Source organism: Musa acuminata, chromosome BXJ2-8 (genome assembly GCF_036884655.1).
Source record: "Musa acuminata AAA Group cultivar baxijiao chromosome BXJ2-8, Cavendish_Baxijiao_AAA, whole genome shotgun sequence".
In the NCBI taxonomy this organism is placed as follows: Eukaryota; Viridiplantae; Streptophyta; class Magnoliopsida; order Zingiberales; family Musaceae; genus Musa; species Musa acuminata.
In genome coordinates this window covers 7,828,138-7,840,769 of record NC_088345.1, presented here as the reverse complement: position 1 = coordinate 7,840,769, position 12,632 = coordinate 7,828,138, and the positions used below count along the sequence as shown (strand labels likewise).

Below are 12,632 nucleotides of genomic sequence, written 5' to 3'. Positions count from 1 at the left end.
TTGTATATTTTTATTAAATTTTATAGGATTTGTAATTTTTAACATTAAACCTTTAATTAAAATTAATAATAAAAATGAGAAATACTTGTCCAATTATTTTCATATTTCTTCTATTAAGCAACTAATTTAAGAAAAACTTTTTTTCATTAGTTTCCTGAAAAACAAAAAAATCATAGAGTTGGAATAGAAATAAACGCCAAGTGGAATGATAAGTAAAAGGAAAAAAAATTAACATGACATCATTAGATGATCTCAAAATTTGATATATAATATAATCATAACTTCCCAATCCCATGCGATATATAATATAATCAGAAATTTTGATATTTTCTCACATATTATGCATTGATTTGTAATTATTTATTGATATAATGAAAGTGACAAGCATTTATATTTATTGATATATGTAATTAATTATTGATATAATTATTGATATAATTAATTATTTATTATTTATTGATATATGAAATTAATTATTGATATAATGAAAGTGACAAGCATTTATATTTCTAACATTTATGCTTGTAATGTGAATATTTGAATTTCTGATTTCCTTCATATGAGGCTTAATAACTTACAAGCCATGTGATATAAAAATATAAAATGCCAAAAAATAATTGATTTAAATTGTTGAGAAAGAATATAAATGCCATATTACTAATAGATTTTCCATCAAAACTAATTATTTGCTCAGTAATTTTATGTTTATCAATTTAGTGTTAAATAGATTTACAAATTATGAAGAAAATTAGATTGCATGTACTTCTTTTCTTGAGCAAACAAAATAACTCTAAAGATACATATTATTATTGCTCAGTAAGCAAAGGCTACATTGGAGACACCAGAACTCATCATCTCCCATGGAATCTCCATGATCAGCTTTTGTTGTTTCCACAGTACTCCCTTGTCAAACCCATTCAAAGTGCATCTCTTTGGCTTCCTGCTTGAGTAGACCAAAAGGTTTCCTCCACCCTTGACCTTTAACTCTCAGGCCACCTCCACCATCTTGTTCTCGTGATGTTCTACTTCCAGTACAGTTCCTGCACTGTTAAGCATGTTCACCAACCCAATTGGTGCAACTTTGACATCAGGAGCAAGCTTCACAATGGGCACAAAGCTGAAGATTTCAAAGGATGATGCATGGATGGTGACTGCAATGGCATCTCATTCCTGTGGTATCAGAAGAAGCTCCCCAGCTTGGTTCAAGTAAACTGCAAACTCTTCAGCCTCACCCATTTCCATGGCTTCTTTCTCCTGGTCCCATTCAATGTCCTTTACATGGACTGCACAGGAAACTGGCCTATAACATTTAACCTCTTATTCTCTGTTCCTCCTGATTCTTGGCAATTGAAAGCTCCAATGACCCCCACAGACTGCAAGACTCGATTCACAAACTAAGATCACAGGGAACTGCAAAATTCACCGTCTCGCTCGAGAAGTTTTGAACATTCTATGTTTTCACTCAAAGAGGTTATCATTTACATACCACCAATAAACAAAAAAGAGGATTATTTTCATATCCTAACAGCAGAAAGAGGAGTCCAAATTGTTCAATATCCCAGTAAAGAGAGATTCAAGCAAAGAATAACAACTGAAATGGGAAGGAAATATATGAAGGCTCACTAGTTATATGAAAACTTAAGCATTCTCAGAGAAGATTGGAGTATGACAGAAGGAGCTGAAGTTTAGTCAGCTAATGAACTCAGTTGAGCACATCCAGTTCCTAGCAGACATCATGGATTAATAACAAATTTATATAGATCCTTAACATATATTCTTCATATACATTATATGAACTTTTGGTGTTTCTGCCAACTCTGTTAATATCATGTTCAAGGAAGCTGTCCTTTACTTAATCCTTTCAAACTGTGTTACAGAAAACAATTTAATAGAAGGAAATTACAGAATTAAATCCATTTGCCAGGTAAATTAGGATCAAGATCACATTGATATCCAAGAATATGAATATATTCTCAAGGGGTGGTGAAATCACCTTGTTAAAATTCCAAATCTTGATGACACTTTCACCATCAAAAAGTGGGTTCTTAAAGAGGCAATCTCTGGTAGGGAGAGCATGATCCTGGCACCTGGGGATGGTTCCATCAGGGAAAACAAGGTTCTTTATGAGATCAATGTCATGGCTGCTGACGGAACGCTGGAGATGGCCGTGGCACCTGCATGAAACTTGGCATACTGGTGATCAGACTTGAACATGTCTCAATCTGGGTGAATATATGACAACCTTGCAACCAATAGATCCCCATTGGATCTCCATTTGGATGATGACACCATAAATCATCACCTAAACCAAATGAATGATCAGTTAACAATCAGCAAACTACGAGGAAGAGATCCTTCAGACAAGCAGCAGTAAGACAATTCTTCAGCTCAAGTTTCATACCCACTCTTCCTAAAGATATCTGTCAAGTGTCCAGGAAGAAGAAATCATTGCACTGCTGCATGCTAGAAATAAATCCAAATCCTCCGAAGTTCTTCACAAGGGATTCTGACAGTCCTATGTAATAAGCTTTTTTCAAGATCCACCCCGCCACCAGACTCCTCAGAGACAAGCTCAAGCGTCTATAAACAAAGAGATCGATTTAAACCATCACTTATTTACTATAACTTGATTTTTAATCTGAACTTACATGCATATGTCTACTTTGATGCCCGAGACTCGAGTGGAAAAAATGACAAGTACTCTAATAGATCTATGCATTATGGTATAAAATACTTGATGATTAAAGAAAAAAATTTAAAAATAATTAATGTCAATTAAAAACTTGAGTTTGAAAGAACATGTTCACTTATGACTTATAGCCTAGAGTGTTTGAAAGAACATATTCTTATGATTGGTTTCATGAGTAACTCATAAAAGATATAGTGTTATATATTCGAGTAGATATTATAATTGATATTTTTGTTTATGTAACGAAAATTATTTATTTTTTGTTATCCTGTTCACTTTTATGTATATACATATTACGATTAAATGTGATAATAATATTGTCTTGATAATACAAAATACAAGGATCATTTTAAACTACATTAGGAAAAGCTAAGTTGATAGTATTATGACATACAGAAGGAAGTGTAACAATGTTAACATATAATCGTTCTGACTAGTGAAACGTAATATGGTATTATTATGCTTATTGAACTTATTGGTCTATTTTATAAGATTCATATGCAGATATAATTTTTTTTTAAAAAAATTAAAATCTAATTAAATAAAATTAATTTTATTTTATTTATTTTAATTTTAATTTTTTTATATTTTATCAATTAATAAGTCAAGTGAAAGAATGTTATGTGATCTTATTTAATTAAATAAAATATATTATAGATATGATTGAATTTTGATTATGATTATCAATCAATAAAAAAAAAATCTAATTATGAGATATAAGGAACTCTTATTATTATCATCTTATCCTAATTCTCTATTCTCACTTTTAAAAGGATAAGATCTTCTAAAAACAACTAGTTATTAAGTCGGAAGAGAAAAAAACAAATCTAATTCTCTTTGCGTATTGACGTCGGACATCGTTACAAATTTCAGATTCAATGACGATACATTTATAAAGGACGTGACACCGATATGACGATACATTTATAAAGGACGTGACACCGATGGAACTACAGCGTGCTTGGCTTCATCCTTAAAATAACACATGTTTCACAAACTCATCTTACTCTTGTTGTTTGCGAGAAAGTAAAGTTTGTATGTTGGCATCAATCTTGTATGTCAGTATCATCAGTCACATACAAGTAAAAATGAAAAGACAGATTTAGCCGTAAAAGGACTTGGATACATGATTATATTTTGACAACACATAATGAAGAAAGATTTAGTCTCTTGGGAGTGGAACAACCCTCACACCTTACATAAAAGGTAGGGAAACAGCTAAAGCTTGGATGAGGGCTTTGAACTTCGAAGTGATATAAACTTCTGCATATCTGCAAATTGCTCCTTCGTCATGCCATTATAATAGCTGTGAGCTCTCTCCTGAAATTTTAGTCACAACGAGAACATGACAATGAGACACGAAAAATAGTTAATGAAACAAGATAAGTGGACAGGCTTCTAAAATGAACACAATGTATTGCTATTAGCTTAAAAAAGCTAGTAAGCCACACTGCTTGATTGCTGTGATGCAATGAGTCATGTAAGAAAGCTTATTTTGCCATTGGGATTTTGATGAACTGGAAGATGTCATGGTCCATGCAATAGATGGGCATTTCTAGGACTTGCATACATAGGTTGCTCTATTCTGGATCATCCTATTTCAAGGTAGCCTCTCAACTTGATCAGGTGTTCTAACACATATATATCCATTGAGCATAGTACAAAAGAGACAAAGAAACAGGCATACATTTATGCATTTGAGTATGGATTTTAAATCTTGTATAATAGGCCAAGATAGAAAAAGGAAGTATTAACATATCTCACCTTTTCGAGGGCAAGAGCATGACCTAGATCCAGTTTGGAACCATCATTGATTACTGATTTGTACCTCAACACCATGTCCCTGTTGTTTCTTAAAATGGCCTGTGCAACCTCTTTTGCTTTCTTCAACACCTCGCCATTGTCCACGACATGGTTAACAAGACCCCATTTTTCTGCCATCTCTGCAGTTATAGCCATGCCAGAAAGTGATACTTCTCGAGCTCTGTTTATTCCAATGATGCGAGGGAGCTTCTGTGAAAGGCCCCATGATGGAAATATTCCAAACCTGAGAAATTTTTTTTCAGACAAGAACTTGAATAGCCCATAACAACGAAAGGTTCCATGGCAAGAAGAGATTATGAGGAGACATCTAGAATCCGAGGGCTACCAAATAACAGGTTGTCATCATCAGTTGAATGGCTGTTAACATCAATGCAAATGACTTGCTAACAGGTACATGTAACCTATAACAGCCATAAGTTCTCATGGCTATGCATTCGTTATGGCAAAGACCTCCATGTATAAGGTAACAGGTACAAAGCTGACTACATCTATCAAGTATAGGGTAAAGAAAGTCTAATGAGCTGGGAGATTGTCAACATCAATTATAAGAATTTGATGAATCATGAATCACTTGGTCATCTGCACAATGCTAGTCATGCTTTACGTTACCCTTGATCGCCTATTCACTCTCTCTATTGAATTTTATTCACAGGAGCTAGTATGACAGTCTTAAAATTGTCATTCACTTGTAACAACTGGGCAATGAGTAAGCCACACTAATTTTTGCAATTAAAATAAAATCAACAAATATTCCACTAGAAAAGATCATGCCCAACTGGTCAAAGGAGGTGCCATTAAAACTTGAAAGTGACAAGGTCTTCGCATTCTCATTCACATTGCAATAGGTAAACAGTGAAAAGTCACACATATTTTGCAATAAAAAAATAAAAAAAATCCACTAGAAAATGATCATGCCCAACCGGTCAGAGAAGGTGCCATTGTGGAATAGATAGCATTAAAGCATGATTAAATTGAAAAGGGAAAAAGAGGACAGTCTTCGCATTCTGTAAAATTATTATCAGATTGACCAATATAAATTGAAGAACCTCAGTATCCCCATGCAATCAGCTTTATTCAGCTTATCACCTTAAGGTCCTTAACCATAATTTTTAAGGAAATCATGAATTAACTCAAAGTCTCCAAAAATATTTATTCTCCCTTCAACATCCAATCCTCATCCATTGTCACAAATGGGGGCTTGACCACCGCCCTTCATCATCATTGTTCCCACAATTGCTTATACCTCCAACTTGCCTATGTTTTATCCGCTATTACTGCTGGATTTAGTTCACCATATAGAAAACTAAAAGGGATAATAAGCACTGGAATGAAAGAAAGAAACGGAGGGAAGAAGCAGAGAAGAATATAAAGAGAAAATTTGAAGGGGAAAAGAAGTGATTGAGTTTGTAAGAATAAGTGGCTGGAGAAAGAGATATGAGAGAGAGAGAGAGAGAGAGAGAGAGAGAGAGAGAGAGAGAGAGGATGACTGTCTGACATGAACATTTTGTAAAAGTAAACAACCATGTGGTGCTACACAGGCATATATGATATTGACAAAATTGTGAACATGATTATGAAATCTGGATGATTTTTAAGAGCAGAACGCATATACAACTTTACAATGAAATTGGTTGACTTTGACTTGAGGATCTCAGCTAGATTGGCTGGTAAAGATCTTGAATATTGAGGACAAGTAACTAATTCGAACTCCATTTTCACCACTTATCCTTTGCAAAAGAAATAAAGTTTGACTTGGATGCCCCAATCTATTCAAGTATCAGTTGTTTAATTAAGATATATCTTACTACAAAGAAAATGTTAAAACCTCAAACAATATGTTGTAGAGAAAACATTACTCACAAATGAGGAATATCACGCAATGAAACAAAGAATTCAAAATTTTGTAAGGGTTTATTTTCCATGTATGGTTCTTGAAAATGCATATGCTTGTACTCCTCTCCTCTAAACTTCATATTTGCAATAATGCCCTCTAAAATAGTTTATAGCCGCATGAATGTCACTCCCCTTAACATTCTCATTTCCATGCATTAAAATTTTTACCATTACCTAGCAAAAGGATAGTAATAGCTTTGAACTTTTGCTTTAGTATTTATCAAAATTTTCTCTTTTATGCCAAACAAGGGGCAAATTGTAGTGTTTCAGCTTACATCAAATAAACTAGAGACTTAATCCAGGTTGGTCGAAGATCAATCATGAAAGTTTTATGGACAGACAGATACAAATATGATATATTTTTAAGAGAATTGATCCAGATATTAACTCTAGAGGGATGTGTATGCAAGAATAGGTATTTTTCAGGGAAGTGGGTACATAGGCAAAATCCTATTAATGAAACTAGGGAAACATAAGGTTGGCAGAGATTTTGGCAATTTTGGCTCATACAAAACATTAGCCACCATCAAAATCATATTTGTATGAGAAAGTATTGTCCAGAATTTTTTATATTGGCTTGAATCGAACATCAATCATGACAAATGAATAGAAAAAGAAGTCTGCATGTTTAAAGAGCTAGGATATAACCCAAGTAGCAAAAAAGTTTAATTTGAATGTCATCCTATTCGAAAGATCATCCAGGTAGATCTCAAAACTTTTTTAAAGAAATGTTTAAAGTCATTAAGCAAATCAACAAGAATAGTAAAGAAAAAGATCAAAAAGGACTTTTTTAGCTTAAGACAAAGACAATTAGAAAAAATAAATTTGAGTCTTATGATGGATATATCACAAAGAGCAAGATTCTCAGGATTGGCAGTTGGATTGGCTTATGGGATTGGGCTAAACAAAAATTTAAAATCTCATAAAAATAGCAAAAAATTCATAAAATTAAAAATATGTGTCAAAGATATTCTTTTTAAAAAAACTTTTGTAATTCAAAAGACTAAAATGTAATTATAAGTCTTGAGGGACCAAAATGTAAAATTTCAATTTTGACCCATGTCTCATGGGGAAACTAATGTATGTTTCAAACTTCCTCAACCAAATCGAATGACATATTTAAAATGCAAAACTACACTTTAAAATTTTCTTTCAAGACCGTCTTGATTTCCCACTGCTTCATCACCCTCTATATAAAACCCAAACTACCCTTAATAACAACACGAGTTAGAGAACAAAAGAACAGAAAAAGAAGAAAGAAAAAGTGAAGAAGGAAAAAATACAAGAGAGGGAAAGAATAACAGGAAATAAATAGATAGGATGATTCAACCCATAAGGCCAGCCCAAGTGGCCATAGGTTTCCAAGTTTTGTTCACAACCATGGACCTGTAGACGAGCCTGAGTTTGTGTCCACAAGCTCCATAGGTTTGTAGGTTCAGCCCAGTTAGTCAGACTCCCCAAAGGAAATTGTTCTAAGTCTACCTATCGAATGACAATCATGCAGGCAAATGGCACATATCATTTATTACACCAATCCAAATATAGAAATTTATATAGTAATAAAAAACCATAAAACATAAAGTTCATTGATTATTACTCAATGAAATTACTATCAACAAACTTAGATTAAAAATCAAGATAACATCTCTCCATTGTTCTCTTCGGAGCCTGGCTAACATCTCTCCCACCATCGCTCCTGTCAAGATCCTAACTCATTAGATTTAAAGCCTTTCTAAGTTCTGAGAAGGTACCCAAAACCCCATCAAAGTAATGGGAGTCCTCATCAAACATGAAATATGGTAATAACAAGATTTCAGGAGTAATGCAGGCTCTGTATCAAAGAAAGAGTCATAATTGTTAACTGATTTGCATATTTGCCTTGTCAATAGAACTGTACGCTCATCAGACCGCGAGAGATCAATGACTAGGGGTTCAAAAATTATTCAATGGCTCCATTACATTTGAAATCAGAGGTCTTCATCGGGCTTAGAAATTGGGCCAACCTAGCAAAGATGTATTTGAAATCGTCAGTTGTCTTGCTCTTATTCGCATTAGGGCTCAATTAAGGAGGCCGACAGAAATTAAAAGCGAAAAATTGATCTTTTCACCAAAAATTTCCTCCCTTTAGCTCAGCATCTAATCAAAAAGGTAAAACACTACCATCCAATTAAGCCATTATACCAAGGACCACAAAATAGGCAAAAGAAACAAGAGGAACTACTGCCGGTTACCTAGTGTGGGTGTCGACGAACTTGGCGTCCTTTCCGGCGATGAGAATGTCACAGGCGAGGGCGATCTCAAAACCCGCGGTCACAGCATAGCCATTGATCGCCCCGATTATGGGCTTTCGGCAGCGTTCCATCTGGACCACGGGGTCGGCGACCACGTCCTTGACGTCGCCCTTGAACACCTCCTCGGCGGCCGTGAGATCGACGCCGGAGCAAAATGCCCGCCCCCTCCCGGTGATCACCACCGCGCCCACCGCCGGGTCGGCGTCTAGCCGCCGGATGGCGGCAGCGAGCGACACAATCATCGGGCGGGTGAGCGAGTTGAGCGACTTGGGGCGGTTGATAGTAACGACGGCGACGCCTGCTGGGTCGCGCTCGACGACGATGAGCTCCATAGGTGCCGCTGCGTTCATCGGATCGGCGACTGAGTTGAATTAAGATCCTAAGGATGCACCGAAAGGGCCCGCTTATGCATAGATATAGGAGAGGTATAACTAGACCATCGATGGGTGAATCGGAAAACTCTACCTCTGCATAACACCGTTTCATAATTGGCAGAAATCTCGAAACCAATGTAGGCCCCACTACATATGTGTGTAGAGAAGGTATAAGGAAACATTGATTGGAGTGCCTTTAAGTTAATAATGAAAACTCTCTAGTTTTTCTTACCCATCGAATGATACCATCTCAAACACCTCTCAACAATTGGAGAAGAGCACGGAGCTAAACTAGGCCCCATCGACACCAAACACGTAACGAATGATCTTTTTTTAATCCAGATTGGCCAGAAGAGCTGTATCCTCATGTGGGTAAGAAGACCTTCCTTCCCAGTAAGATATTCTTATGGTGCAATGGCACCGGCAAACAAGCCTTGATCCTTCCCAGTCCTTCGGGTGTCGGATCCGATAACCTAAGATCCGATCCAACCTTTCATGGATCCACACGGTTCTGGATCCAGAAAAGCTTTATCAAATTGGATGCGGATCATGGTTTCGTAACCATAAGGTGCATATATAACACGATACCAAATCGGTGATCGAAAATTATCAGATCCGGATCCATATTGGATTATCATATGGATTTTGTTCTTACATGAACCCGACCCGATAACATTCTCCAAGGCGGTTCCAGGTCCGGACGCCACAAGTAGCTTCGTTTCATGGAGGATCAGTGCCTCGTGCATCAACCAGCTGCCGCACATTCATGGGAGAGATGTCATCCAAGCCGCCACCGAGCAATCGTTCTGTTATCACCACATTTGCAGCGTCAGAAGGGTGGTAGGGATCCCAAAACACGTACTTGGATCTGTCGGCGCAGACCGCCGACGAAGGGCCGCACGGTGTGAGGCCGCCGTATCGCCCGTTGACGAAGCAACACGCAGAATCTGCGACCTCAAAGCCATAGCTTCCATGATCCCGAATGATCTCTGTTACTATGCGGTAGACGTCCGCGTACACCAGCACCGCTCCCTCCAGGTTGGTGTTCAGCTCCGCCACCAGATCTCTCAACCTCCCGTTGTAGTGTCGAGCTAACTGGTTGGGGAAGTCGACGCAGTTGTCTCCTGTTGCCGATGGGTAGACTTCCCTCAAGTATGGAGTGCAGCCTATAGGACCAACGTTGACCACGACGAGCTTCCTGGCGTCCAGGTGATACAGCCTCTGCGAGATCAGAATACGAGATGTCAGGAAACTGTGCTGCTCTGTGTGAAAGGGATGAGCTTTGAGGCTGGAGAAAGACGGTAAGCTGATGTCTGTATCTGGCGATCATGGCCTCGACGAAGACATCGGGAGGGACTGCTGCTCTTTCCGGCACCGACAGCAGCGGCGTGAGGTAATTGTTGATGAAGTCATTGGCGCCGATGGTGACGGAAAACAGAGCGCTTCGCAGCAGCGCGGAAGCAGCAGGTGATCCGAGGCGGGCGACGATGTCTTCCCTCGTGTTTGCGAAGTTGTCGATTTGTGCGTCCAAGTTGATGCGTCCGACCTACAAACATGGAGCGTTCCTGCTACCATTCACGGTGTGCTAATAGGAAACCAGAGATCAACCGATAAGCTTTGCAAGCTTACAAAGAGATACCCCGTCTTGTTGAGGATTCCTGCTCCTCCAGAGGCATAGTTCACGCCCTTGAGCACCACATCACCAGCGGTGCTTGGAGCAAGAAAAGGAGGAGTGAACTCCATGAGACCAAGAGCTTGACCTGAAAGCTTAAAGCAGGAATTGGTAAGTCCAGTACGCAAGACATTAATTGCAGGATAAGGAATCAGAGAACACAGTGGGAGTTGCCTAGAATGTCAACGATCGTTCGGCCATTGGTGTAGCGGCCGGTGGGTTCATGGCCTGGGAAGTCAATGCCATTGGGTACGTAATTGGCCTTGGAGAAGGTGGTGATGTAGTTATTGTTTCCAACATCGACCAGTGAGTCCCCGAAGACGAAGTTGGCTGGTGGAACCCCCACAGAGCATGTCGTTGACAGGAAGCAGCACAGCATCACGAGAAGAAACCCAAGTTTGTCAGGGTGGTAAGCAAGAAAGGCCATGGTGAGATTGGGTAAGCAACAAAGTAGATGGAACAGTTACGCAGACCGCCGGATCAAATGTTGAGCAGAGTATAATCTAACAGAAGCTAAAGGCAACAACAACTTGAGATCCGAGGTAGAACTCAATGTTCAAAGAAGAAAGCACAAGAAGGAAAACAGAGGCGAGAGAATGGAACTATTGGAACGGGGGAATGGATACCGGCAAGCAGGCCTTCTTATAGTGGTGCGAAGAGGAGATTGGCATTGAATAGCCCCGGATTCATCACCTACCCGTGATTGCAGACAACACGAACCAGTGAGATGGAGTGAGCGGAGCACAGAGAGAGAGAGAGAGAGAGAGAGATGTTTGCTGTCGTCAATTGCTTGTGCTGCTTGCTTTGAAAGGTAATGGCTACGTAGCGTGACTCGTTACAGGAGGAACGGTGGTGGCAGCAGAAACTTTTAATAAATATTAAAAAGGCCGAAAACAGATGGAATTTTAAGAAATGTATGATTAAGTTACAATTGTGTTCTATTTGTTTGTTTCTCTCAAAAACTTAGGACACATTTATTGGACACGAAGAAAAGATCATTAAATTGCTGGAGCCAAAAGGCGGAGTGCATTAAGCCTCAAAAGCCAACGGCTACCGAACCCTGCAATGTGTCGTCTTAAATGCTGGGTAAAGTCGTACGACAAAAGAAGGGCGTAGGGAGACCAGACTTCTCATCCTATGATATTAAATGATACACATGGTGTCATTAATGTGCTTCATCCATGATTTTAATGTCCATGGTTTGATCAGATCCATGAGTCCACCATACACAAAACATTGATGTCGTTGGTATTATATATATATATATATATATATATATATATATATATATATATATATATATATATATATGTATGTATGTATGTATGTATGTATGTATGTATGTATGTATGCGTGTATATGTATATATATTATAGAATAATGGATCATAGGAGTGAATGAGAAGGCATTTCTATTGAGGTATTAGGATTACTAAAAAATTGATTCTACAAATGGACCTAGAAAATCATGAAGTTTGTGACGTTATTTTTAAGGGAAATTTTGTGTACCAATCAAGCTTCGATTGGTATCAGTGTTTCTAGGGTCAATACGTCCATATATATCGATGCTTAAAATAAATAAATAAATAAATAACTAGTACATGACTTATACTAATGTTAAAAGTTATTCGAGCAAGTTAGGATGATGATTGAGATCGTATCAAAGTTCATTTTAAGTTACTCTCGGTCTAAATCACTGTTTGCATAACATCAAACCTTTAAAATTAGGTCAGAGGCATTTTCAATAAATACTATTTCGATCGTCAAATTAATTTTGGATTCGATTTTGTCGAACTAGTTAGCTATTATTGAGAATGACATTATGTTAGAGCATATATAGGGGTCTCTTTTATGGATGACTCTAGAGATAATTATGCCTAAGATCATCAA

At 37.7% G+C, this 12,632-nt stretch overlaps 2 protein-coding genes and 1 pseudogene across 2 annotated transcripts; all 3 read right to left on the bottom strand.

Moving 5' to 3' along the window:
• Positions 1-813: 813 nt before the first annotated feature.
• LOC135619743 (stachyose synthase-like) lies at positions 814-2,654 on the bottom strand (annotated as a pseudogene).
• Positions 2,655-3,772: 1,118 nt separating this feature from the next.
• LOC135619012 (probable enoyl-CoA hydratase 1, peroxisomal) lies at positions 3,773-9,093 on the bottom strand. Its single transcript, XM_065120551.1, has 3 exons — positions 8,638-9,093; positions 4,454-4,736; positions 3,773-4,009 (listed from the first exon to the last, which is right to left on the bottom strand). Exons 1-3 carry the CDS (start codon positions 9,045-9,047, stop codon positions 3,908-3,910), a joined length of 795 nt encoding a protein of 264 aa, XP_064976623.1. The 5' UTR covers positions 9,048-9,093; the 3' UTR covers positions 3,773-3,907.
• Positions 9,094-9,648: 555 nt separating this feature from the next.
• LOC103994255 (GDSL esterase/lipase At4g16230-like) lies at positions 9,649-11,371 on the bottom strand. The gene is made up of 4 exons (XM_009414587.3): positions 10,918-11,371; positions 10,701-10,831; positions 10,372-10,617; positions 9,649-10,292 (listed from the first exon to the last, which is right to left on the bottom strand). The coding sequence occupies exons 1-4, from the start codon at positions 11,168-11,170 to the stop codon at positions 9,792-9,794; spliced, it is 1,131 nt and encodes a 376-aa protein (XP_009412862.1). The 5' UTR covers positions 11,171-11,371; the 3' UTR covers positions 9,649-9,791.
• Positions 11,372-12,632: the final 1,261 nt, after the last annotated feature.